The sequence below is a fragment of the Coturnix japonica genome, chromosome 1 (genome assembly GCF_054131305.1).
Source record: "Coturnix japonica strain WE chromosome 1, WE-NBRP24, whole genome shotgun sequence".
Classification (NCBI taxonomy): domain Eukaryota; kingdom Metazoa; phylum Chordata; class Aves; order Galliformes; family Phasianidae; genus Coturnix; species Coturnix japonica.
In genome coordinates this window covers 158,581,038-158,609,005 of record NC_140663.1, presented here as the reverse complement: position 1 = coordinate 158,609,005, position 27,968 = coordinate 158,581,038, and the positions used below count along the sequence as shown (strand labels likewise).

General features: G+C 41.1%; 1 protein-coding gene across 6 annotated transcripts in view; it reads right to left on the bottom strand.

Moving 5' to 3' along the window:
- Positions 1-27,968, bottom strand: part of STARD13 (StAR related lipid transfer domain containing 13) — a 271,061-nt gene that overhangs the window by 3,584 nt on the left and 239,509 nt on the right. For all 6 annotated transcript variants that reach the window (XM_015852032.3, XM_015852033.3, XM_015852037.3 and 3 more), the window contains 9 exons: positions 26,509-26,572; positions 19,739-21,111; positions 18,192-18,365; positions 15,989-16,148; positions 10,600-10,798; positions 8,327-8,534; positions 7,269-7,383; positions 6,282-6,503; positions 4,409-4,626 (listed from right to left, as the gene is read on the bottom strand). In XM_015852032.3, the coding sequence (XP_015707518.2) occupies positions 4,409-4,626; positions 6,282-6,503; positions 7,269-7,383; positions 8,327-8,534; positions 10,600-10,798; positions 15,989-16,148; positions 18,192-18,365; positions 19,739-21,111; positions 26,509-26,572 (2,733 nt within the window). The remainder of the gene's footprint in view (positions 1-4,408; positions 4,627-6,281; positions 6,504-7,268; positions 7,384-8,326; positions 8,535-10,599; positions 10,799-15,988; positions 16,149-18,191; positions 18,366-19,738; positions 21,112-26,508; positions 26,573-27,968) is intronic.

Sequence of the window (27,968 nt, the reverse complement as noted above, 5' to 3'; positions counted from 1 at the left end):
CAGAGAGGTGAAGTTACAGTTTGGTTTTTTGCTAATCCTTGTAAGGCCAGGAAGCCATATCCTTGTAAAGCTGATGACAGAATACTGCCTATAAATACACGCAGGGAAAAATACAAGAGTGGGATATGAGACGTATTTAAGCTCAAATGCAGTGCTGGCACAAGAACATGGACAGACTGGACAAGACTGATGCAGGCAACTGGCAGAGGGCAGGTAGCCACAAAACCTGCACAAGAAGTCCATGAGAAAACACGGGAGTAGGAAACCAACCAGCTCTCAGAGGCACATTAACTGACTTCGTCTGTGGAGTTGTTTCCTGTTATGTCCTGTGAATTCCTGAAGGAGTTTTGTGTTACAAGTCCACTGGGATTGTTGCTCAAAACAGGACACAGAAATTATATCAAGCTCAATCATTAGATCTCCTCCCAGAAGTGTATTAATTTTAATGGTGGGTAACATAACACTGCTATGAACTGCTAGGAGATTAGGATATTTTGTCATAGGATGAGGATAATCAACCCCCTGAATGCTCACCTTCGGAGATGACTCAGGGACGGATCTTGCAATTAGTGCTATCTACACTGTTTTCCTGAAATCAGTGTCCTGGTTCTGCTGCCCCCACCAAGCTGGGCATCTGACCATGAGGTGGAACAGCTGATGCTGCTGCTGGCTCCAGGTGGAAAAACATTTGCTTCCCCCCACAGGTATCTTGTAACCAACATTTATAAGACACGTGACAGCCATTTGCAGACAGACAGGCTATCACTTTGCCCATACATCTGACTGCAAACAAGTTGAATTATTGCAGGAGTAAGAAGTCAGATGGTGTGCAGCACAGTAATGGCTGGGATACAGCACTACCCCAGTGACATTATAGCCACCAGAGTAGGAATCAGCTCATTTTTGTAAGCTTTGGAAAGGCCATAAAGTGAGCATCAGTCATCCAGCAAAGGCCAAAATGTTGCATTGCAGCCATGCAGACTATTACAGAGCTGCAAATGCATTACAGCACACCAAGAATTCTCACTGGCTCCTACAACTCCCAGAACACCTTTTGATGGTATCTGGATTTAAAAAAAAAGAAGTGTCCTTTGTGTTATGCAATTCTTTACTCAATGATATGAATGTTCAACCATCTTGGAGATCTTATGTATAAATGCAGGATGTTTTATCAGGCCGCTCTACTGGCTCTACTGCTAATATCCACTGATGCACAGCGGCTGTGGGAAGACTCCTCATGTGGCTGGTGGTAATTACATGATTATAATTTGCCATCACACACTCCGAATGGCAGTGTCAAAATGCAGTCTTTAATGGTTAATTTCTTGCAATAGCCAAAGGTTGAAACTTCACGTTAGCTGTCTTAGGAGCAATAATGAAGTTGAGGCTTCCCTTACTTAGGCAGATTTCAGTCTAAGTATCCCAGAGGGTTTGGGTCACCCAGTCACAAAGGTGGTGTCCATTTGCTTCATTCCTCCTGTCACTCCGGAAAGTGACACTTGTAGGGAAAGTTTCTTTTTCCCAGTGCTGCATAGGAAGAATCAACATGCTTCTGCAGGCCCTGAAAACAGTGTTTTTCTCCCTCTTCTCTCAATAGGACCTACGCTCTATGTTCTCTTTCCTTACAGGAAGAAAGGAGCATTTTCTTTCACCAAAGTTGCAAAACTACTGAGCAAATTTTACTCAGGAAGAAATAACAACTGTGAAGTTTCATGATCACGTCACCACATTTGTCAGCCAATTACAGATAGTTATTTTTTTATTACCAAACTTCAGGCTGGCCTGTTAAGACATATTTTTGTTTTGAGCACTGTCACTTGTTTCATCTTTTCCATCTCCCAAGCTTCTAAACTCTCTGACATGCTGCAGATGCTTTTTACAGGTTCAGGAGATCTAGACTTTAATACTTAATATTGTTTTTCTAGTTCTGTTGGCATCCTCTACATTTCCTGGTATCTCACGTCTTTCTTGTCTGCCTGGAATAGGCTGGATAGTCTGTATTCTTTTCCTACGCTGTGGAAATAAGAAATTTCCACTGCACTGCATTATGTGCATCACCTTGCCACAGTCTGTCTGAGATAGGGATTAAGGTACCCTGGGAAGCTGCGTGCTTGAGCAGGTGAGCAGCTTTCAAAGACTGATGAAGTCTGGACAGCACATATTTTAACATTCTGCATTTTTGATATGAAACTGAGCTGCTACTCAGGAAAATAGAGTAAAATACCGATTTCACAAAGCTTTGCCTGGGTATGTACATCAACAAAAATGATGGATTATTCCTAGGAGATGCAACACATGAAGAGGTCTCTCCTGCGAGATGCTGAGCAACCACCTGCACAGTGCTAAGCTGCGACCACATCATTTGGTAATTGCGTGACACTTAGTTGTGTCATTCCTGGAGTAGAAAACTATGTATATCTGACTTTGCAGGATACTTACAATTGCTATTCTTGGTTATACGGATTTAGGCTGGTTACCATACTTTCTAAAAATCTGTGAGAATAAAAGTAGGTATGACACCTTACTCACAGACATGCAATAATACTTAACTAATGCTAAACACCTGAGCAATCTTTAACAAAAAGTCATGTAAGTTCAGCTGAAAGCTGCCTCAGATCCCAGGTATATGAAACACCAGCCCTATGCTCTTACCCATATAATATTCTCAAGGAAGCCTAATCCCCTTGAGATTAATTAATGACAAATTAAGAAGCAAAGTGCAATGAGGTTTATCCTTTTACAGCCACTAGTTTGACTGGAAAGGGGAAAACAACGGTCTGTTAAAATATATTTATTCATCTCCCCAGAGGTGAATTACAGTTTCACTGTTCACTTCCCACCAATCATAATGTATCAAATTGACTGCGATATCTCTGGGTAACCTTGCTCTAGACTTAATGATATAAATCAAAAGAGATAAACAACAGCAAGTGACAGATCTGCCTGATGGCTGTTTCCAGACCTCAAAAACCCACCAGGATTCAATTTAATGATACATATTTCAGTCTTTGGGGGTCATTCTGCCTGGGTTAGTGAAAGGAATGAGGACTTGATGTCAAGATTTCTCTTTTACTGATGTGACTGCACAGCAGGTCTTTAAAGAACAGAAAACACCATGAAACCTAATAGTGAATTAAGTGGCAAATAAGAGGACAGAATTATGATCATCAAAACCTTCCTGCCGCTCCCAGAAGCTCTTCTGGGTGCCAAGCAGAGGGTCAAATTTATCACTTGTATAAACTGATAATATATAAGAAAATCAATTATAAAATAAATTAATTTAGCCCAGTATTCTGCGGGAAGGCAAAGGAAATAGAGTAAAGGGAGGACTAGATTTCACATTATGAAGTCTTACAGAAAATATTTCAAAAGTCTTCCTCCAAGAGTTCCAATAATTCTTCCCCTATTCCAACAGTATCTGCTTGTTATCACTCTCCAAGAGAATAATGAAGTTCATAAAAGAGATGTACTATTAAAATTATATTTTATTGGGCTCATCCTTTTCCGTCAATCTTTGTTCCCTCTAATGCAGTTCTGACTCACTGGACTATTTTCATTCTCAAAACTGCTTAGTATTTGTCTGGCACATCATTTTAGTCAAAGAAAGCAACGTCTGAGAATGGGAACACACAAAATCATCCTGAAATAAGTAACTGCAGGACTGACCCTGCAAGTGAAATATGTCAACAGCTCCACAATAGCTCCTACAAAGAAAAGGGTAAGGATTTCAAAGGCAGGATGTACATAAGAGAAATATATTTTTGTCTGTTCTGTATGGGCACGTAGACAGTGGTAGAACTGAGGCTGAATCTGGAATGCTGATATACAGCTATATGTTTCTTTGATAGATCTCTTCCCCTGAAAACAGTCAGAACACAAATCTACTGTCTCTGTTCATTCCCACACTATAATTTTTATGGGTTAGTGTTTCTGCATTTCTTGTTCTACAAAGACTTCAACTTCAAATCTAAAATAACAACTTATATGGAGGCTGTATAAGACCCTCAGCTTAAAAGCATTGCTATCTTCTTCACTAAACATTTAGCTCTTAAACATGAAACACTCCCCAGAGGACAGCAAAGGCAATGTAAAAAACAACCGGGTTCTGATTGCACTGTTTTGACAACAAACAAAGCCAAGAGAACAGCAGCTATTATCAGACATCTGTTCTAAGGAATAAATGATATTTATGGCCTCAGGAGTATGCGCTGCTCAAATTACATCAGAGGAAAGGTCAGCGTGCTCTAGGTGTATAATTTTAATTCAGTTTAAGAAATAAATGCTGCTGCCCGGAAGTAGAGTTCTCGAAGCACAATTTACAGATGCTAAGGCTGAGGTGAGATAAGAACAGATCTTGCTTGTCTGCATAGCAGACAGCAAAGATATCAGAGAACTGCCTTTAGCTTACCTTAGAACAACAAAATCTCGGACGGGATGAGGAGCCATGCTGTTCAGAACATACTGGTAAACTTCTGTCTGCTTGTCCAGGCTCTCAACCACCTTCCACTGCAAGAAGTCCTCATCCCAAAGGTGACGTTCTCTCAGCACTCGGTTCAGGACAACTGATGGCGGGGCTTCAACTTCCACGGAGGCTTTCCAAAGCCTTAGAGGATTCCCATCCCCAACCTGCAAGCAGCAAAGAGCATAAAACCCCATGCAGATATATGCAAATACTCAGCAGAGAATAACCGAGGACAAAATCTTGGTATGGTTATCTGACTTGAGCTTAAGATGAAGCTTGAAAGCATGCAAATTTCCCTGCTAATCATCACTATTATTGCTACTGCTGCTCTTCACATGTAAAAACGTGTGCATACTAGTCCTGGATGGAAAACCAAAGTGATTTAATACTTCTGCTTTCACACCAGTGTATATCTGGACCAGTTCTCATACCAGTGGAACTACTCTATTATTTCTGGTGTCACAGACACTATTTTGACCTCAAGCAACCCAGGTGCAGTGAAGAATATGGATGTGTAAAAGTGATAACAGATGAAAACACAGATTGAAACACTGCTCTGAAACAAAGCTACCACCCTGGGCAACCTGATGCAGTTAGTCAGAACCAAGGGTCAGCTCACTGAGCCAAAGAACAGAAAGCATCTCCCAAAGAAGGAAAACGTGCCAGGTCTTCGTACTGTTACACCTTCATAGCAAGCAGTAAGGGAGCAGAAAGTGCTGGGATTTGTGCAATATGAATATCCTGAATTCTTCATATGCAGCATTTCTGTGGGGTTTTAGGTCTGTTGTATTTCAGGCAGCAAAAGAATCAACTGGATCTTGTAAGACTTGGCTTCCTACCCCTCCCAATCCTGGCATCCTTACATACTGAATCCAATGCTCCAGAAACCCCCAGCATCTCCCACAGACCCAGAATTGTGTTGCCCCCCTCCAGCATCACCCAATCCCACATCCTACTCCCACCTTTACCATGCTCCTCACTCTTAAAGCTCCCACAGTACCTCCCCAGAGGGGTCGCACAGAGAAGCTGATTATAAACCAGAGTAATTGTGATTTATCAGTGTTAACAAAGGGACTGCACTTAACAGGGAAATGCTGCCTCCTGTCCCCTCACCACCCAGACTATACACTCCTTCCAGTGCCCTTAACAGTATCACAGAATGGCTGAGGTATGAAGGGATGATCCTTGCTCCTGGATCCTTGCAGGCACACCCAGAGTAGGCTGTCCAAAGCAATGTCCAGACCATTTTGGAAGATCTCCAAGGAGGAGATCCCACAGTCTCTGGGCAGCCTGTGCTACCTGCACAGCAAAAAAGTGCTGCCTGGTGTTAAGAGGGAACATCCTGTGTTCCAGCTAGTGCCCAAGGCCTCTTGTCCTGGCACTGGGCACCACTGAGCAGAGCCTGGCTCTTGCGTTGGCACTCTCCCTTCAGAGATTTAAGAACATTGATGAGATCCCCTTGAGCCTCTTCTTCTCCAGGCTGAGCAGTCCCAGCTCTCAGCCTCTCCTAGGAGGAGAGGTGCTCCAGTCCCTTTGTCATCCTGGCCTTCCATTGTACTCCCCTGTATGTCCAGGTCTCTCTTGTGCTAGTGTAACTACTTTCCCTACAGTGCCAGTCAGCCCCAGTCTCCACCTTCCCACATTTGGCATTCTGGTGTGTGGGTCTCCGTTCTGTTTTTATAATCCCAGCAGCCCTGGACTAACACTGCCTGAGCAGAGGTAGGGATATATGTTAAGTTATGGAAGTCACCAGGTCCCATAGCTAGGCTGTATTTTAATTTTGGTTGTTTACCTTCTTTTCCACTTCTCTCCTAATTACCTTTTTATAGGCGAGTTCTGTATTCTCCATACTGGAACATGTCACCCATCCTTTGAATTTCTCTTTTGCTTCTTTGTGAAGATTCTGCATGAGACTTTCAAGGTACATCTGGTAGTTTCCTCCTTCCTCATCCACTTGTTTCCCAAGTTCATCCAGGGTAGGAGAATGCACTTCTGCATCGATGTAGGAGTTTCGGGACTGAGTGACCATCTCATGTGGGACCTGCATCACAGAAGTGGGGGAAATCACACAGGGAAAAACTCCTGCTGAGAACTTTTCCTTAAGGCAATGCTTTCTAGACTGATGGACCGCTTAGTATCCATTGCAATGAGCCTACATTCAGTAAAATGGATAGCTATTTTTGCCTTACTGAGAAATCAAGGTAATATAATGGAACAATCAATGGGTCAGAATTGCACCAGTCATGCAAAACCGTGTTAGACAGACCAACTCTATGACAATACAATTGTATTACTGGCCTAGTCCCCAGAATGTTGCTTTGTGCTTCCAGGGAAGGGAGTTACAAGCATTACCTCTCCTAAACCTTCAGTGAAACCAGCTTCAGGAATGACTACATCTCCCTGTGTGACTTCAATGTTGTTGCATGACACAAAGAAAGAAAATGTATCAGCTCTCTCTTTTGAGATGGATTAGTCTTAATTCATATGTTAAAAGCTTTATAATAAAATGAAGTGTTAAAACAGCACATTTTGATTTTAATTAAACTACGATTTTCTAATCTTTGAGTTGAAAACCACTGTAGAATAATTACTCTGCATTTTTAATAGCTGCATCTTCAAATGCTAGAAGGGAACAGTCATAAAGAAATAAGATAGATAAAATTCAGATGGAGCAAGTTTACAAATAAGTGAGGCACCATCAATCTCTGTGCTAATGCAAGATAGAGAGCACAAGTATAAACATAAATACTTCAAAGGATGCTGCATTATGTGTCCATGAATAATGCCGTTTGAGTCTCTCACTCACCTCAAAAAGTTTGTTGCATTCCATTATCATGTGAGCAAGTCCCTGAGTAGCTGCCAGATTTTCACTGAGATCCTTCTGATCTGGCTTCCCTGTTGCATATTTTTTCTGTATTACTCTGTAATTGAATTCAGTATCTCAGGTAAAAAGAGCTGCATCTTTTCAAGACCGAAGCAAACATAGTGGCAGGATGTTCTTAACACCAGAGTAAAACATCTATCTTTAACTTCTGTTTACCACAAAGATTGTTCAGATCACTAGGCCTTTTTTTAAAGGAAAAATGTACCTAAAGTATTATTGCAGTGAAGATAAAGCAGAGAAGACTATGTATGTCCTGCCTTAGGCATTATGTATTTTGGAAAGGATTTCTAACAGGCACAATGCTACTGCTTTAAGTGCTTGCTCAGAAAATGTTATACATGTACACAATCATAAATCTCAGCATATTCTGAATCAGACAGGAAAAAATGTCAGAAGGGACATCAAGTTGGGACCACTTATGTTTAGCATGTTTAGCAGGTCTACGCTCTGCTTAGTCTACACTCACCGTATTATACATCATCTTAACATGGTCTGGAATAAACTCAGCGATACAAACGGGATCAAGATTTTCTGATCTGCCGTCCCACATTCATCCAGCCTGTTCTTTTAACAAGCATTGCACTTCACTTCTGCAAACATCCACTGTCTGAAAGACTATGTGTTCAAATCCTTCTAAACATGAGCAATCTTTGACTTCTCCCAGAGCAAAATCGGGCTCTTTCCCTTCACAGAAGCCAACATTACTAACATAAAACTCACTAATACATCATTGAAAATTTGCATGAAAGGTCAGCACTTGCATATTCACTCTATGCAGACAGAAACACCCTGTTGAGCTTGCAGAAACATCTTCAGTGCACGTGCAAGAGTGCTTCTAGCTCTGCAGCGCCTGCTTTCTCCTTTTGCTGAAGCCGTGCAATGTGTAATGTGTCAGAGAGCAGACATTTCAGACAATTTTACCCTATATGCTTTTTTTGTGTCAAGGACAGGCTTATTTATGGTGTTAAAAAGAAACTTACCTCGGAGAACTTTCTTTCTTCACTATATTGAGATGGAAGAGGGAAGGGGCCAGACAAACAGCTATGTTCATAGGCGTCATCTGATTCTCCTCCACGGAGGTGACGTCACTCAGGAAGCACAGTAAGGTCTGCAAAACCTCCCGGTTCTCATCTGACATCAGCATGATGGCTGCCTGCACCGCCTGCAGCCGCTGCTCCTTGGGGACATCTGCAGCAAAGCAAGTGACGTTCAGTGGGGTCAACTATAAGATCGAAGAACTGACTGGAAAGGCCATTTCCCGAGAAAAAGACTGAAATTCATTTAAAGGTTATGGAAGGAGTACTTAGTTGGTATTTGTCAGGTTACTTTTGTTCCTTGGGAAGACAGATCGAAGCTCCTAGGAGAGCTTCTGAAAAATACTAAAGTGTCCTAAACTGTAGCACAATTTAATGGAAGCAGTAATGAATATGGTTAAACAGCATCTCAGGTTCATGTCTACAACTACTGTAAGATTTCTCAGTTTGGATTTGGAGCCCTCCTCTCCATATTACATACGCTCTATACAATTGAAGAATAACAACAAAAGTAGATTTACTGTACAGGGAACAGCCAGCTTTTAAGCTCTGCCTCTTAATCTTGCAGAAGCACTTTATTTTAAAAGCTTTCAGACACTAATGATAAACTGAACACAGTGAAATGTCTCTGATTTTCAAGAAGCACCAAGGCCAGGTCTTTCTGGGAAGTCAGAAGAGCCTCTGCCTCTCATCTCATAGGTCTGTAAACATTAAGCAATGAAGGGCTTTAGGGAAATGGAGAAAGTTCCATCAATGCTAAGCCATATAGACTGCGATGCTAATCTTCTCGTCCCCACTCTTCTGTGTTATAGCAAATCAAACCATTTTGGGTACAGGAAAAACATCTTGGAATGATGAGAACCAGAAATCCCTTGCCAATAAACTAAGAGAGGAAAAATCCTTTCTAACCTCACAGAAACAATTTGTTAAACAGGATGAATGGGAAGAAAACGTCCCAGCTACAAATTTATTTAATTGCAGACATTATGAAATCCAATTGGTATCCCAGCAATTTTGAACATTTTTCTTTCTGTGAAAGGGATTCTGTCAGTACCCTCTAAAACAGAAAAACATATTTGTTGTTGGTCAAGTGGAAAAAAACAACACTGCTACTTGTTTTTAATCCAGTCATTGTTTTCTAGTGTCAACAAAAGCCCATCTTTTCCCATTCTCACCTCATTCTAAACAGACGTATAATCAAGACTTTCTGAATTCCTTCAAAGTACTTCTGTAATACAAGAATATCTTTCCAAGCCATCGTTTTACTCTCACAAATGTATAAAGAGTTATTCAGACTTCTCACTGCAGATCAGTGCAGTCAGCCCATGCCCCCTTCTACAGCATCTTCTGTTGGCTGGTAGCACTGTTTCACTGTTCAGCCTTTTGGCTGCTGTGAATCCTAATGCCAGGCTCCTGAGTTGGAGATGGAATTCCTTCTGGCTACAGACCTAATAACCCTGATGGCACTGAGATCTGCCATATTACTGTGTTGTTTGTTTGCAGTCTCTCCTACACCAAGATAGGACACTCCAATTTTCATCAAGCGATAGTTTAAATGCCATTTGTTTCCAAGGACATGTGGAACATGTCCTTTTAGACAACAGTATTCTCCTTGGTCACTTCACTGATGGAAGCAATTGTTACTGTCATTTTATGAGCACCAATAATTCCTGTTTCTTTTATGAACAAGCTCACTGGTGTGCACACAGGCAGACATATCCTTATGCTGAAATGAAAGCAAGAAATCCTTGGCTTTTTTCTTTCTTTGTGAGATCTTCACATAAAAGCTTTACAAACAATCAAGTCACAGCAAGGAACAGGCTGCACAGGCATGCATTCTCATGGGCATAATACTTCCCAATGCTCAAAAGGCTCACTTACATTTAGAATGTGAAAGAAATGGGTTCAAAGTTTAAAGAAATGTGGCAAAAAGGGAAGTCTTTTACATTTTTAATGTTCATGGCAAGTCTGTCTTTCTGGTGTCTTCCTGACTGCAAAGTTGATACATTCAAAGCTTAAGATTTGTATGCTCCCAGTATTTTGCCAATGAAAAATCTCTCAGCTAAGGATTTTGAGAGCAGAGATGTTCTTTTATACATCCCAGAGGTGAGCAGAAAGAATCCCATTCAGTGTTAACACATAAACATTACTTACAATTTATTATTACATAACTTACAACAACTTTGAGCTGTATACGCTATAAATATTTTGCTACTTACATTGGTAGATGTGTAGAAAAGTCTCTCCCAGTTTACTTGTGAGGAGGGGCTCTGGCAAGTCACGGAAAAACTGCTTTACCATATCTGCCACATCATATGCTGACTGGTCTTCATAGTTGACGTTTTCTGGGGAGCTCTCATTCATCTGACGCAGGGCCTGGATTCGAGACTTCACTCCCGATTTTCGAAACAGACCCACCTAAGGAGGTGCCATGTGGAACAGGGCAAAAAAAACTAAAGTTAATTAAAATATTTTAAAAATTCCCTTTCATGGGAGGTTTTGATTACAACAAAAAGTTATATTTGCTTGCATTACACTAAGCCAGAACAAGAGGAATTCGTATAGATGTCACAGCTGTGACTTGACTATGGTCTTGTACACAACTGTGTGCTCTGGTGGTGGGACTCTAAGAGTTAATCACACTGCAGATCTGTATCAGATGGTAGATGGAGCATTCAGAGTGCATGTAGTTATGCTGCTGCTTGAGGAGTATAAGCAAGATGCTTAGTTGATATAAATCAGCGTGGTTTGCTTGGCTTTGGAAATCAGCTTTGTCTGCTGATTTACTCCAGCTGAGAATCCTGTTTGTCATCTTTATTTCAGTATATATTTTGAAGACTAACAAGAAAATATTATGCTCAGCTAAGTAACAAATGCTGTGGCCATAGATTAGTACATCCTGGTTGAGCTTTCAAATCAAGACCAAATCTATTTATTCCCCTTCCTGCTCTCTGCTTCCCTGAAATTCCACTGAAAACCCCAGTCTGAAAGTGGAGGCTGCAGAGGGATTATTTGTGGAGTGTCACTAAGATGCATTTTTATCTTGTTTGCTTTCTGTTCTAGAGGAAGTGGTAATTCTTAAAATGAGGCCTGCGAGTGCCTTCACAGTGGTGCTGCCCTTCTGTAGAAGTTCTCACAAGTGGAATTCCCCTGGGGCGAATTCCTGAGCCTGAACCACATTATTTATTCCCGAGTTTCCAGGCTTTCATTTGGGAAGTGTTAGCACTGTTTTGCCTTCATTTTTGCAGGGGAAAAGGTGAACTATTGAGAAAGATCTATAAAAAGGAACGCTGATGGCTTTAACGTCGGCTTCTCTGTGTCTGCTGTCTCACTCTTCAGCCTTCTACATGGTGTATTCTACCAAGTAAAAAGTGTAAAGGCAAAGAAATAAGCCCTTCATCCTTAATCCTCTCACTTCTGCCAGTACAGAGGTCACCTGGGTATGTGCTCATTCTGAACTGCCTCTCTAGAATACTTCAGTCATAAGATACTTAGGACTTTTGTCAGCTTGTACATTAATAGCACAGATGACATGAATCTCACACTGTGCAGCTCTGAGAGGGTATGTATTTGTTTATATGAAGATGAACTATTATGCCAGACTGCAAACAGTGGCAGTGAGCTGCTCATCTGTATGCCTTCTTATTTGTGGATAGAAAATAGCAGGGCTGCTCATGATCTAAATTTATACATAGGAATTAGAGAAGCAGTTTGCCCTTTGTACATCCTGTGTATTGTATCTCCCTTCACAGGTGAAGCTCACCTGAGTTTTAACAAAAGAATACAAGAAAGAGCATCTGGCTCTTTTCATTTGTTTTTCCCTTCTTCCTTTCAAATCCCTTTTCCTTGTAGAAATGTGTTCTGAAGACGCAGAAGGACATACGTTAATCCTATCCAAATAATGCAATTTGGGGATGTGGTAGATAAATGCAAGAGCAAAAGTTCAGTTCACTGCTTATGATGGAATAAAGAAGCTTTAAAAACTTCCAGCTAAGTCTGATGAGAGAGGTCAGACATCAGCCTTCACCAGTGCAATCTCCTGCTGGACATTATTCTACTACTCCTGACCTCTGTTTGCGTTTAATGCTATTCCTCTGAACTCTTTTTTTTTTAAAACTCATTTTTAATCAAAAGAATACCAGTTCTCTTGATAGGAAGAGATATTTCATCTCTGTTCTTCAAAATTACAGACTCATTCTATAAATAAAATGAGACTATAAACCCAGTGATTTATCAGTGATTAGTTTGGCCCAATCTCTTTATTATCCTCATGCTGTGGATCATCTTCCCTGCAAGCAGTCAGATGACGCATGACAGAAAGAAAGATACAGTTGACATAGGCAAAGCAGTTTCTACTTCCCAAGCTGAAACTGAGTAATATATTCTACAACTAACGGTGAGGATCCTTGTATCATCTTTAGGCATTTCGATGTCAGAAGTCAGATCTTACAATGATTTACAGCAACCTCAACTTTACTAAGTGCAAAAGCTCAGTCTGCATTCTGCAATGCACAGAGCAGACACATAAACAAGCTGCTGAGAAGACTGGAGGCTGCTTAGGCCTCTGGACAGGCATTAGGAGATTTTGAATTAAATGGGAACAAAGGGAATGACTTTAAAGCAGAGAAACTGAGTTGCCTGGAGGTTTTTGGCCTAGAAAGGTTTTTGGTGGAAGATATTTTAAACTGTCCTGATTTGTACTTCACTTTCTATTCCCAATTCCACCCTGAGGGGAAACTCAAGCTGAGCTGAAATGACCCTTCATGTAGCTCTGATGCTTCCCAGCAACTAAACCCTCCCTCTTGGCACAGATACTTGTCTGAGACTTCCCACTGACACTCCTTTTGACTGCCTCAAGTATCTTGAGAGCTTTTTCCTTCTCTCTGGTTTTACTCTCCCTTTTACTTTCTTCACTGTTTACTCCCCAGTCTTTACTTTTTCTTACTACTGCTCTATTACTTGGCTGATTGGCCCACTCCTGTCTCCCCATCTCCCTTCCTCATGCTTAGACAATTATCTACTTCTCCAGTCTCATCAGTGATTCTAGGTTTGCTGCCTCACTATTTTTCTTACACAGGGTTTCCCAGCTCAGTCCACAAAAGCAGCTTAATAAAGAGATAACCAGGAATGTTAGCTTCTCAATGTATCTTTTTAACTTTTCTCTATTAATCTTTCAATTCTTTCCTCTACCAGTGCATTTTCAACAAGGTATCCATCCCACCCCTTGACTCCTGCCCTTCATGTTGTAATACAGATTTCATCTCACTTCACTTTCAGCACAAGGTCCGACCACTACATGGTCTCTCTGTAGTCAACAGAAAGAAATGATAGGAAGTTCTGCCTATGACTCCCCACTAGTTGCAGAAGGAAACAAATGTGATTCATAGCTAAAGACTTGATTTCCAGACTTCTGTTCTGGGGAAGATGACTGTTACATAACGCCACAAGACACATATGGGACAACTGGATCAGAAGCAGCCAGCATGGGATTATGAAAGGTTGGTTCTGCCTGACTAACCTGATCTCCTGTGATAAGATGACCCGTTTAGTAGACAAGGGAAAGGCTGTGGGTGTTGTTTTTCTGGATCTTAGTGAAGTTTCCCACAGTATTTTCCTGGAATAACTGTCTGTTTGTGGCTTGGACAGATGTGCAGTTCACTGGGTGAAGATCTGGCTGGATGGCCAGTGCTTACACAGTCCCAGTGAATTGTCATCAGTAGGATGACAATCAGCAGTGGAATTCCCCTGGGCTCACTACTGGGGCCAGTTTTATTTAACATTTTTATCCATGATCTAGATGAAGGTGCACTCTCAGTAACTTTGTAGATAACACCAGGTGAGGTGAGACTGTTGATGTACTTTAGGGCAGGAAGGCTCTGCAGAGGGATCTGGGTAGGCTGGATCATCAGGCTGAGTCCAACTGCATGACATTCAACAAGGGTCAGATCCTGCATTTTGGTAATAACAACGCTATGCAGTGATACAGGCTTTTAGAAGAGTGACTAGAAAGTCACACAGCAGAAAAAGACCAGGTAGTGCTGGTCAACAGGTAGGTGAAAATGAGCCAGCAGTGCACTCAGGTGACCAAGGTCAATGTCATCCTGGCTTGTATCAGAAATAGAATAGTCAGCAGGACAAAGGAAGTGACTGTCCCTATGCATGCAACACTGTTAAGACTACACCTTGAACACCCTGTTCAGTTTTGGGTCCCTCATTACAAGAGAGATATTCATGTACTGAAGCATGTGCAGAGAAGAGCAACAAAGCTTCTGAAGGGTCTAGAAAACAAGACTTATGAGGAGTGATTGAGGAAAGAGGGTTAGTCTAGATTGGAGAATAGGAGGCTAAAGGAAAATTTCATTGCTCTCTACAACTACTACAGCTACTTGAAAGGAGATGGCAACAAGGAGGCTGTCAGTCTCTTTGCTCAGGTGACAAGTAGTAGGATGTGAGGAAACAGTCTCAGGTTATGCCAGGGGAGGTTTAGGTTGGATATGTGGAAGATTTTCCTCTTGGGAAAGGACTGCCCTGGGAGGTTGTGGAATCCCAGTACCTGGAGGTATTTAAGAGATGCATGGGTATGGAACTGAGGGTCAAGATTTAGTGATGGAATTCAGTAGGTGAGGTTGGTAGTTGGACTTGGTGATCCTGAATGTCTTCTCCAATGAAGACTCTATGATTCTATAAATATTACAACATGAACAGCAGACAGAATAAGGATCAGAAAGAGAACTGACCACTTCCACCCACACCCTGTTTGCTCAGAGTTGGGAAAGTCTGCAGACTAAGATTCTGGTTTCTCCTTTTGAACTTAAAACTATCTAACTGCAGTTACAGAAGAGGTTATATGACATGATGCCAACAATAGTAAAGAACTGAACTCAGTGAGCCAGGGGGTTTCTCTCAGCCCTATGTTCATCATTCTTAGGGAAAGAACAATAAAAATATGACGACTATGCTCTTGCTCTGTAAGTAAAGGGAATGAAAACATCTGAAATGCTTTGAGTGTTCAGGCCCCCCAGTTGGCTTGTTGCAGCTAAGAACGCTATAAAAGGAAATGTACCATAATGGCTTTGGCATTGAACCCGTGCTGACCCAAATCTATCTGGATATGTCTGACTTTGTCAACAGAATACTTGGAATATTTTGCTGAGTTTGCTCTCTGTTCTTGGACTTTTCTTTCTTTGCTAAGTAAATAAAACTTTTTGTAACATATCTTGTGAAATGGTGAATGCATTTAACTCTTACTGGCAGAAGTGAAGCATAAGCAGTGCAGATACAAGTAGAAAATGGGACTCCTGAGCTTTTTCCAGGACTGACTTAATAGACACGAAAATCTCACATCATACCTAGAGGCAAATCATTGTATACAAGTCATCAGGACTGTTATATCTACAATAATTCAACTAATTCATTGAACACAAATTGCAAAATAACAAATGGTCAGTATTGGTACCAAGTATCAAATCCATGGAAGAGATCTGGGCCCAACATGAGATATAAGACTCTTCACATAATTCTGGTATTAAGTACCAAAAGGTTCCCCACTGTTTGCTTAGAGTGTTTCTGTAGAAAAATCAACCATATTTCTGATAGCAAAGTTCTCACCTGATCTAAACAGTTGCCCCTTAAGTAATGTAGTGCTTGCTGAATGCTTTGGGGAAGAGGCTGTCCTGTTCTCTGGACATGAACTATCAGGGGCACGCCAAAGACGTTCTTGTCCTTGTAGTCAGGGACTTTCATCCGCTTCATGAACTTTGGTACAGACCTGAAAATTGATATGAACAGAGTGCATGAAAATATCTGAGTATTTACAGAGCATTTCTGAGTAACGCTGCCAGCAGAAATTGGTAACTGTGACGAGTTCCTATTTTATAAAGGTGATCAAGTAATTTTCAATGTGTAATACATCAACACTTTACAAACTGTATAATCAATGGACATCTTAACATCTTTTATAGGTAGCTGGCCTCTGGCTCTAAGACATAGCGTAACAGTCATCACTGGCAAAACACATTTACTGTGTAGCTGCTATCCAGCTGAAGCCAAAATAGTTTAAAATATCTATTAAGGACTCAATGGAATAGCACAGCATAGAGTAGAGGGAGGGTATCTAAAAGAAAAGGAAGTTCAGTTCTCTACTGTACTGAACCATGTTTTATAATATTAGTTACATAACTTAGCATTTCTATTGTTGAACAATTTACAGTAATAAACGATGGTGGGAAATCCCTGTGTGTCTGATGCATCCCCAGAGTCATACAGTTGATTCTAGCCAAGTTACTTAAGTGAAGCTGTTAAGCTTGCTTTCTTCCATAACTGATGGTGAAAACAAAAGAAACTGGATTCCCTCTGTGAGAGTCATGACTACAGTGAAATTAAAAAGAAAAAAAAAATGACCTGAATATGATGAAAATTTTCCATGTGAGAAGGAGATAAAACTAAGATTAAATGACCTGTTGAAGGAAAACAGCATATAGATCTAAGCTATTTATAGAGTCCCACTGCTTCTAAATTCTTAAGAGACTGGTTATACAAACTGAAGAAATATCTGTCATGGAGGGAACCCACAGTACAAACAGCAAGATCTAGAACTTGCTGTATTCTAATCTGCCTGTTTGGCATTGCATAGGGTGAGATTCATTTCAGCACAGACTTCTTGTCATAGCCAGAGGGAACTTCATCAAAAGCAAACTGCAAGCTGGAGGCTCATCTTAGTGAATTTTAGCTCTAAAACTGGATTTAGAAAGACTTAGCAGTCCTGACTACCTCTATAACCAGTGTGAGGTGAGCCTGACCCAAACCTTCTGGCTTGGATAGAATGAGTTGCCTTTGAGGTTGCCTGTCTTCTTCCACTGACCACAGAGGCAGCCAACCTGACTTCCTCAGATTAGACTTAAAATTTTTTGGAGTGGCTGTTCTTTTTGAGGTCGTTCTCACAGGTAGTCCCCTGTATCTATTTCTCCATTTCTGAATATAAACTCATCTTATTTAGCACACAGAAGAATTCAGGGCAATTTTGGTTAAGTCTTTTGAAAGTGGGAATCACAATATTAATGTCAAGTCATATTATTTTTGGTCACAGAATCCAAGTATTAGGAAGAAACATCCTTTTCATTATTTCTCAGATACTTATAATCTCTTGTCTATGTTCATTTCTGTTCCAGGCTACCTCAGTCCATGTGGTCCATCAGGCTCAGTAAACTATTATACACGCAGATTTCTGTGGCTGGTTGGATACAAAGGGACCATGTTGTCTCCATTCCTGCCCATCTTCCCCTGACTCCGCTGTCTGAGTAACCAGGTAGGTGTTACAGCTGTTAAAACTACAAGCTTACTTCAATGCAAGCCCAGACCTAGGGTAAAGTGTGTGTCTTTCCATTTGTACTCAAAATTCTTCAAACTGTTCTTTTAAAGCCCAAACAAAACAATATCAAATACATGAAATACTATCAGCAGATGTTCCTTTTTGAATCACCAAATCAATCTCGGGGAAGACTTATTGTAAACACTTCCTCCTTTCAGGCATTCTCCTCCTACTCCTGTTTATTTTCTGGAACACAAGTGTTGCTAGAGAAGCTGAGGTTGCTTGTCTGTTAAGGGCACAGGAATGAAGTCAGATCTCCAGGATCCGACCTGGCCACTGAGTTACTAGGTAGGAACAGATTAGAAGAGACAGTTTCAAATGCTACAGTTACTGTCAACTGTACCTCCTAACTGTATTAATTCAGTTTGCTATCAAAAGAATAGAATTAGGAAAAACTCTTCCCTTCTAATTACACTAATTTTCCCAGTTACTGATGGTACTTACCAGGTCCAGCCATGTTTGTTTGACATGGAGTACTTTTCCATGATGGCTGTAAGACGGAGTAAAGAGAATTTCTGCAGCAGATTCAGCTGGGCTGCTGACTGATTACTGATGTGAAGTGATGCGATGGAGTGGCTGAGACGATGAGAAATTTGGAAACTGTGCCATCGTAATTGCCTTTAGAAAACAAACAAACAAATAAAAACAACAGAAAAAGACAGAACTCTTATTTGGGCAGAAAAAGATAAGTCTACTGTGAGATAAGGAAATGTACAAAACATGCAAAAACATATGCATATTACCATGCATGGTGAGTCAACTGAAAGAAAATACAGCTTGGAGGCAAAGCAATGTTTGATCTTTTTATTCTGGAAATTTTCAAGTTTTTATTTCCTTTTTTTACCTTAAATTCCCAAGAGGATGAGGGTCTTGTACACGTACTAAAGGACAGAGTGTGACTTCTTAGGCCCATTAGCCTACACACTTCAACAGTAGGTGGGAGTTCCAGATTAAAATGTTCTCTTCCTGACTCAGAAATAGGATTTGATGCCTGGTCCCTTACCTCTCAGGAGACCAGTCTAACCACCGAGGTATTTGTAGATGAAATTTTCCAACTATCTCTATTTTTAAACACCGGAGGATTTTTTCAGAGAAGGGATTGAGAACGCTGAGTCTCCTCTAGGTAAGAACCATAACCACCAAACTACTGAGACACTCACATCTTCTCTTTATTCCAATATATTATCTCTATATACTGTATATATTGGAAAAAACCTTTCAGTTTCTTGTTTTGCTAAACATGAATTCTGGCACAATTCCTACAAACTTTGACACAGCTTATTTACTTAGCAGCTTTCCCGAGTTCACTTGCTTGTGATAGTGGTGAGCAACCACGGGAAGCAATAAGCTGTGGCATGGAAGAATTCTCTGTGAGGATTCAAGACTGACTGCAAATCAGAAAGCAACAGGTATTTGCTCCCTGCTTCTGCGCACACAAACCCACAGCAGTATGGATCCACAAAGGCCTTTACCCAGAGCCACGCTCCCTTGGCTTTGCAGAACTCATCCTGATCTTTTATTAACAGGTTAGATTTGGGGCAGGGTAGGGAAATACTCTTTGTGAACAAAGGGACACATTTTTAAAGTAGACCAGAGCCTAAAAAGCTGCATGAGACTACTGATGCATACGCAGTAGAGTTCATTATTTGAAAGACAAATTGAAAATAAGATTCCAAAATATATACAGTGTCCTATTATGTAATTGAATATTATGGATCAAGAGAGAGAGAAAAAAATCCTTAGCTGGCCAATTCTCCACTGACTGCACTTAAAAAAAATTCCATAGTAGGATGCATTTTCTCCAGAACTCCCACACTTTCCCTGGGAAGTCCCCTTTCCCATACCGGATGAGTACAATTGTAATGATGTAATGATGTCAACCCCATGACTCCTGGACTGAGAGCTTCTGCTTCACTTACCATATTTCACAGTCTGTCTTATTGTTAACGCAAGAGGAAAGGTGGATTTCCATACTAAAACCTGCTACCTACCTGCTTGGCCTTGTGAGAGATGCCCCCACTCCAGAGTCTCTCCTCTCCCTAACACCAGTAGCCTCTGATTCATTCAGGGATGTCCCATCTCTGTCCATGTCACTTGGTGTGGTCCGGCCATCAGAGACAGAGTTTCCTTCAAAATCAAGCGTGATCTGCGTGGGTGACTGGAAAGGTAATGATGGAGGCTCTCTGACCGACACATCATCAGCTGGCATACCTGGCAATATATTCTTTGACCAACCATCTACTACATCCCGGAGTCCGTTGACATGTTGCAAAATGTCATCTAAATGAGGGAAAAGTTCACCTTTTTCTAAATCCAGAAGGTCTCCAGTACTAGCATACAAGTGGGAACCTGGCACATTGTCATAAATACTAATTCTGCTCTCTTTAGGACAGCAAGCCATCAATCCGGCCTCTTTTGGAGTAGAGCAGTTCTGTTTTCCCAAAGAGATGCTGCCTGTCCTCCAGTTTACACCATTACTGTTGTCTGTAGGTGAGAGGCTTTCAATAGAAAGTGCCTTTGGGAAGGTCCCTGGCTTGTGGTCTTTGGGAATATGCACAACCAAGTTCTCTTGGGAATGAAATTCATTTTTGCGGTTTTGGTCCACCACTTGCCGTAAAGCTGCTCCTGCTAGAACATCTAGATCGTCCAGGTACATCCCACCTCTCTTGTTTGCTTCATGACATTTGCGTTCCTTCAAACACGGTGTGCTCACCCCGCTGCTGCTGTTTTCAGACTGACTGCTTTCACTGCTGGATTTGGCAGAAAAGGAAAGTCCTCTTTTGCATGAATCTTGTGCTAAGTTTTGGAGATCCCCATTGACTATCTGTACACAGTGCATGTCCTTCAAGGATTTCGGCTCACACTGAAGAACAGGTCTGCTTATCTCTAAAGGACCCGCTCTTCCCGAGCCTTTTAGCTTTCCATGCACACCTTTTGCTTTTAGCGTCTCCATGCGCTTTAGAAAGGTTTTTCTTTTGGTTCGCATTGGTTTCTCATTCTTTACATTGTCCTTTGGGGACAGGGCAGTGTTTATCACCGTTAAGTCTGGTAGCTGTGTGCTCTCATGCTGGCCAGAGCAGTTGCAGGTCTCCCTGGCAATGCTGCTAACGCTGGATGGACTCCTGTTTTCACTTCCCCCACTGCTCTCGCTGTGAACAGATGAGACCTCAGGTTCACTCAGATCTGTAAGGACACTCTCACTGCTTGTTGTATTTTTCATTTTAATATCCCCAGAAGATCCATGTCTGTCTGATTGGTGAAGTAAAGCATCAATGTCGTCCACTCGAGACCATCGTCTGCTGGTTCTCTGGAAAGTCCATTTATTACTGATAGCACAGAGGTCTTCTTCATCTGAATCTTCACTCTAGAAAATACCAAGTGGCATACATTAAAAGCAGGTGTTTTTCTTGTTTGTTTTTTTAATTAATTAATTAATTAATTTATTTTTTTAAATTAGTGTTACTTTGCTATTTCATGTGAGCAACAGTTTGCAAGGTCATCCTTGAACTGAGTCTTATGAAAGATCAGCCATCAGCCCCTTCATAACAGCCTCTTTCATTTTACTGTAAAGACTGCAGTGAGCAACTTAACAAGTGTGTAATAAAAGCCTTCTCTTTGTTAGGAAACTTATGAGTCCTATCAATGCCTCTTGGCTTTTGTGGGGTGATTTGCCTGTGCCCTAAACTGCATAGGATTGATGCTCATAGCATCTGTGTAGAAAAAACAAAAGGTTTTGAAAGGTCCAAGCAGTGACGGTGTTAAGATACACAGCAGTACAGACTGGGCAGCAGATGGGCACCACAGCAACGTGGGCCACTCAGGTACCCAAGATCTCCACATAAACAACTTCAGTGCTTAAAACAACAGTTAAAAAAGTTTTGGAAGCATTGCTCAAGGTATGTCTGAGGGCAGGTGTGGGAAGAGGAGGCATGATTGGAGGGCTGGAGCATCTCTCCTATGAGGAAAGGTTGAGGGAACTCGGCTTGTTTAGCTTGGAGAAGGCTCCAGAGAGACCTCATTGTGGCCTTGCAGTACTTGAAGGGAGAGTATAAACAGGAGGGGGAATGGCTGTTTACAAGGGTGGACAGTGATAGGACAAGGGGGATTGGATTTAAACTGAGACAGGGGAGGTTTATGTTAGATATTAGTAGGAAGTTTTTCATATGGTGTGGTGATGCACCAGAACAGGCTGCCCAAGGAGGTTGTGGATGCCCCATCCCTGGAGGCATTCAAGGCCAGGCTGGATGTGGCTCTGGGCAGCCTGGTCTGGTGGTTGGTGACCCTGCATGTAGCAAGGGAGTTGAAACTGGATGATCATTGTGGTCCTTTTCAACCCAGGCCATTCTATGATTCTCTAAAGGGGAGCAGCAATGCTCAGTTCTAGATGGTGCAGTGTCCACTGCTGAGGTGAGCCCTCAGTCTCAGGCATACAGTACTGTGCTTGTGCTTTGGCAGCTCTGGGAGCTAATATAAAATACAGACAACATGTACCTTGAAAAAAATTGGATAAAAAAGTTCTCCCTATGACATTTCTCTCATCTGCTTGCCCGAGCAAAAAAGACACATCTTCAGTATGAAGCACACAGCTTTGAACTTGCTGCACTCAGAGGATGTGAAGCCCACAGCTGTTAATTAGTATCCTTTCCTTGACTTTCAACCAGATTAATACCACATTATTCCTGTACATTTGTTTTACAGCAGAACAAACTAACTTCACCTACATGACATCAACACAGTTCTTCACATTCTTGGAAACAGGCAGAATGCAGTAAAATATGACAGGCTGTCAGACCAAAACAAGGTGTTAAACCAGAAAGACTATTCTGGGAGTGGAAAACATCTCATTTTAAAAGTCTATTATTAGAAGTAATTTTCATTGAAGTTTTGATAGTTAAATTATCTCCCATCTTTGACGATCTCCACTTGCCTGTCTAATTGAAAAATGGAAAACAAATTTTATCAGAATCTCTAAACCTTAAATAATATGAAGCTTCAAGAGATGGAGTTTGGGATTAGCAATGTGTCAGGTCCTCTTGTTGCCGTAAGTCCTTTCTGGTTTATCACTTCGAGTCAGCCAGATGTTTTAGATCACGTATAAATGTAGCTATGAAATTTGGGGTCAGTCATTCCTGTTCTATCTGTTAATGTTGAGACACACCATGATCCTGCAGCTGGTGTTAGTGTGCAGGAATGAATGGATATTTTAGTTCTGCTGCAAGCTAGAGAGAAAAATTAAGCAGCATGTGATGCAGCAGGAAAGGGACTACAGAAGGCTAATGCTACTTCGGCTGTTGTATCTGTGGGGAAGAAATGCAGTATCAGCCAGCTCCACCTTCGTTTCAGCTTGGCAGTTTGCTGCAAGCATATACAGTGTGGTTGACTGCACAGACTGAGGCACTTAAAAATCCATCTATTGTGGTCTTCATAGTGCCACAAAGTGGGTATTTTAGAAACCACAAGGGTACGTACTTGAAAATATTTAGTGGTGATTATATCTACAAAGCACATCGCTGCTGAAGTGTTGATGGCACTAATCAATGGGATAAAAAGATACATTCTCATTTATTATACATCCCAACAAACAAAAGGGACCTTAAAGAAGATTCCTGGCTGACACAAATCCCTGTAGCTGCTCTGACATTACAGACTGACCTCACAGGGCTCAGCCTGTATTTTTTACAAGCTGGAGTTGATGAAACTAGCTCAAGTGGTGGAGACATTGTGAAAAACAACAAGACGAGTGCACAGAGCATGAGGAGTTAGAAATAAATATAAATTTAGTAGTGAATGTACTTTAAGTAAGTTTTAGAGGAAAACGAGGGTTTCTTTTTTGTTTTGGTTTTATATAGAAATGGGCCCAAATGGACATTGGCAGTAAACACGTTTTGCAACTGACCACAGCAAAGAGAGGATTACATTCTGCCAAAGAACCAGTCAGAAAACATAGAGGGTGTTTGCTATTGAGAAGAAAAAAACTAAAGTAAAAAGAAAGATTTAATGTAGTGCTTGAATTGGTAATGAAACATGGTTGTGTTTCAACAGAAATAAAATTGGACAAATGAATTATCTGGATACTGAAATGCTACCATGGTGACTCACTCCAAATTGGGCTGCACTGTGTGTCCTGTGACAGAATGTGCTTTTTCTTCTGATGGAATGAGTAGAAGTTCTGGAACCCACAAACATCCTGAATGACCCAGTGTTCTTGTTGTCAGGGCACATCAGAGTGCCCTGACAAATGAGGCAGTCCCCCAAAAATGTGGGGAGCACTTTGCCAACTGACGTGTCACCAGCTATGGCGAGAGTCTGAAAGGCACGATTCATTTCACATGGAGGAGCACACATCTTGGAGCACCGAGTGTGTATTTCTTCTGACCTAGGTCAAAATCAAGTGCACAGCTTTGGAGCACATTCAAAAGCCAATTTAATACCATTATGCTTAGGAAGACGAGAAGGGGCAAGTTTCTTGAGGAGAGACTGATAACATTTGCCAAAGAGAAAGAGTTTTTGGCTCACGGATTTGTCACAGCTGATTTAAAATAGCACGGCTGTTTGACTGAGGGTGTACGTTCCTCAGATACAGAGGGATGCTAACAAAAGGCAAAAAGTAGGTTTATTTGCAGTGGAATTTTGCCACATTCTTCCAGCTGGGGGCAGGAATTCTCATAAATCGACAGCTGCAGAAGGCAGTTAATCCAAAAGCTAATCTCTGCCTGTCCAAATCGCTTACAGACATACTTGCAACACATATACGAGGGTTTCCATGTGCATATTGATGAAGCCAACAAGAAAAGAGCAGCCTGCGGCATGAGTGCACCTCCTAGCATGAAGCAGGTGGTGGGGAATGCTCACCCTCACTGGCTTCCACAATCACCTCCTCTGGCAGCTTGCTTGGCTGCACTTGGGTGGATTGCTCAAGCAGCTGCTCTAGTCCTGTGCAAACCTGTTAATGCTGAACCTCCAAAGCAAGCTAATTTTTCATTTCATTGTTCGGATCACCATAAAGACTATTAGGAAACACAGTATCTACTACAAAAACAAAAAAGTTTACTTGATTCAGTCTTTAACTCCTGACCCAACTTTCAGCTTTTATACTTGCATTTACATTTTGTCAGCAGTTCTTCTTCCCTTATCCCCTCTCCCCTACATTCTCTCCCACTTTCACTTGATCATTATCTGCCATCCCAAATATGTTTTGTCCCCTCTTTATCCACAGGATTCTGTGCTCTGCTTCTCCCTGGCCTTGTGCATTTAAGGACTAACCTAGCTGATAAACTGAAGGGGTACCAGGCAGGGCAGCCTCATCTCCACAGCAAAACAAATGGTCATCTGCCAGGAGAGCAGCTGAGAGTTTCAACCCATTCAGAAAAGGAAGGAGTGGCAGCAAAATTTAACAAAAAATGGTAATAACAAAACAATCCTCCATTTTTAACGCAGTTAGACATATAACAAAGCAAGCAAGCAAACACACAAACCTCACAACAAAGCCAAAAGAAAGTCGGGAAATAACATCTAAACAAAATTTCCTTAAGACAATTGGTGTTCACCTACGTGCTGCTTTCTGTAATTCTGTCAGCTCCAATATCTTTGCTTGAGCACAAGTATGTGTGTGTATGCACACAGATCTCGAACTGCTCCAAGCAGGTCCACTCGAGTAGAGGTGAGTTGGCTTTTGCTGATCAACCTCCACTTCTTGCTAAATAGCCTATCTGCCCCACAACCTCTTGGTGAATTGCCTACCTGCCCAAACCATAAAGAGATCCTACAGCCAAGAGAGTTTACTGTTCCTCCGGTAGGTGTGAGGTGGGTGTTTCATGTGGGAAGTGTTGGCATTTAGCAAAGACAAGAAAAACCCATCAGCACTGAGGCAGTGAGGAGATGAAATCCCAAATGCCTTGTAAATGAACAAAATTCATGCTAACTACGCTACGTGAAAAGGGGTACAAAAGGGCAATAGCAGATGATAGAATACTTAAAAAATTCTTTGTACAATATCCCTCCAACAATAAACTGAGTATGAACAAACCAAGTTTGCAAATATACAAAACAATGCAGCTGTTGGAGGCAGTCTTCAAAAAGAATCAGACAAATAGCCTAAGAAAGACAAATAGGTACCAAGATTTCTCAGCACCAGTCACCATCTTTGTAGTGTTACTGATGCGCCTGGGGGAATTTTTGACTGGAAAACCAAACATTCAAGAGTTAACACTGGGCATGTTACAAAATACTCAAAATCAATAGGCAGCTCCTGCGTTCCCCACTGAAACCCTTTAAGCTCAAATAAATCCATTGCTGCATAGAAGTTTGTAAAGAAGATGGGATTTATTTTCATATTCTTAACTGTGAAAAAGTTGGTACAAGAAATAAAGAAAAGCTATTATTTGTGTTCAAGGAGTTTCCATTTTTTTTCCCTAGCAGCATTTTCCATTGTGTACTTACGTTGCACTGGCAAACAAGCCAGTAATGGATAACATACAACTTTTTTCACCCGCTAACTTGAATTGCAGATACACAAAGTTTGAAGTATTGCATGTGCCCTTCAAACACAACGTGGTATTGTTCCCACTGTATTCATCTCAGTTTTTCATTTTTTTCTTTATATTTTCAAGATTCTGCAAACTGTTCTGCTCCTGGATACTGCCGACTCACATGTTCAGAGTTAAATACACTTAACTCTTAAGAGCTTACTAGAAAACCAAATTTGAGAGCTGTTATCAAGAAAACTCAGGCAAAGCCAGTACATTTCACGAAGTTGCCTTACCTTTTTTCTTTGGAAGTTCACATCGAGTTTCATTGAGGCGCACTTGTTCAGTGTGTTCAGTCGTCTACAGAAGAAAGCAAATTCAACAGATTAGCTGACTCGGACTAAAGGGCATGACTTTTCATAAGTTCAAAAGCTTTTCTCTTATCTGCCTGTAAAGTGCTAACTGCATACAACAGGCTTCAGAAAACGATACTGTTCATATTATTCCAAGCTACAATACCACTGTGTTAAAAGGGCGTCCTAGCTTTACATTCCTTGATAGTCAGTTTTTCTATATTGTTTTTTAATTCTTAGACACTTCAGCGCTTGACAAAGGAAACTGGCATGATCAAAACACATCTGATGTATGGGGAAATGATAAGAGAATAGGGAGGTAAACTGCTTTCTGTAGGAACATAACATAGCTGGTCTAAAATGACTGCATGTAAGTATCTGGAGATTTAGAGATTTCAAAGCACTCATGAAAGACAAAACAAAAAGTCAGCTTTGGATTCAGTTCCTCACTTTTGGTAGTTAGTACAGCACTTAAAAAGCTGACACGAAGAAGAACTTTTAGCAATTAAACATTTCTTTCACAGCTGACAGTTCCTTCCCTACACGAACAGGTCTTAGAGAAAGATTAGCACACATCAAAGGAAACAGATTTAACATCTTGAAGTATTTCTCTTCATTTTTGACCATAATTTCTTCATAATGATGTCACCAGGATCTCTGCAAGACCTCTGCTCTTCAATTCCATGGCTATTCCATGAAAATAATGGGTAGAAATGACATTCTAATAACGATGGAAAGTGAATATGTGGTAGTGTGCGACCATGTACAGAGATGGAGCACAAGAGAACATGCTCTTTCAGTCGTGAACCTACCATGCTAAGCATCATTTCTTCATTTTTATTTATATTCAAAAGTCCAAATTCATGAAATCATCTACTTCTTAAAAGCAGAGAGTTGAATACATCAAATTGTAAACATTTTCCTCATTTAGGGCTGAAATATGAGCAGGGTGAGCGAAGCATGTGCCCTCAAAACCCTTCAGTGGGCTGCTGGTATCTCCTAAGTCTTTGCAGCAACAGCTGCCACTTGTTTCTGCACCCCAGGAAAAGGCTGCAAATCTCCAGAACTGATAGCATTTGAATTATGTGTGATAAGTCACAAGGATATGTGAAAAAAAACACAACACGTCAGTGATATAATCTCTCATACAGCACTAGAGCATTATGGCATTAGCAACCTCCTCCCTGGCACCTGTAATATTAAAAACCCTTTCAAACTGCCACTGCTTGTAAAGAATTGGCTCACCAAATGCAGATATTCCTGAAAAAAATTCCCTTGCAAAGTACCACCTGCTCATATGTAGATAAAATGCTCTTCCTTAACTCAGGGCAATAAAACCCTGACGCCACATCAGAACAGCCCTGTGCTCATCACATTAATGTGAGTATAATGAATGCACAAGC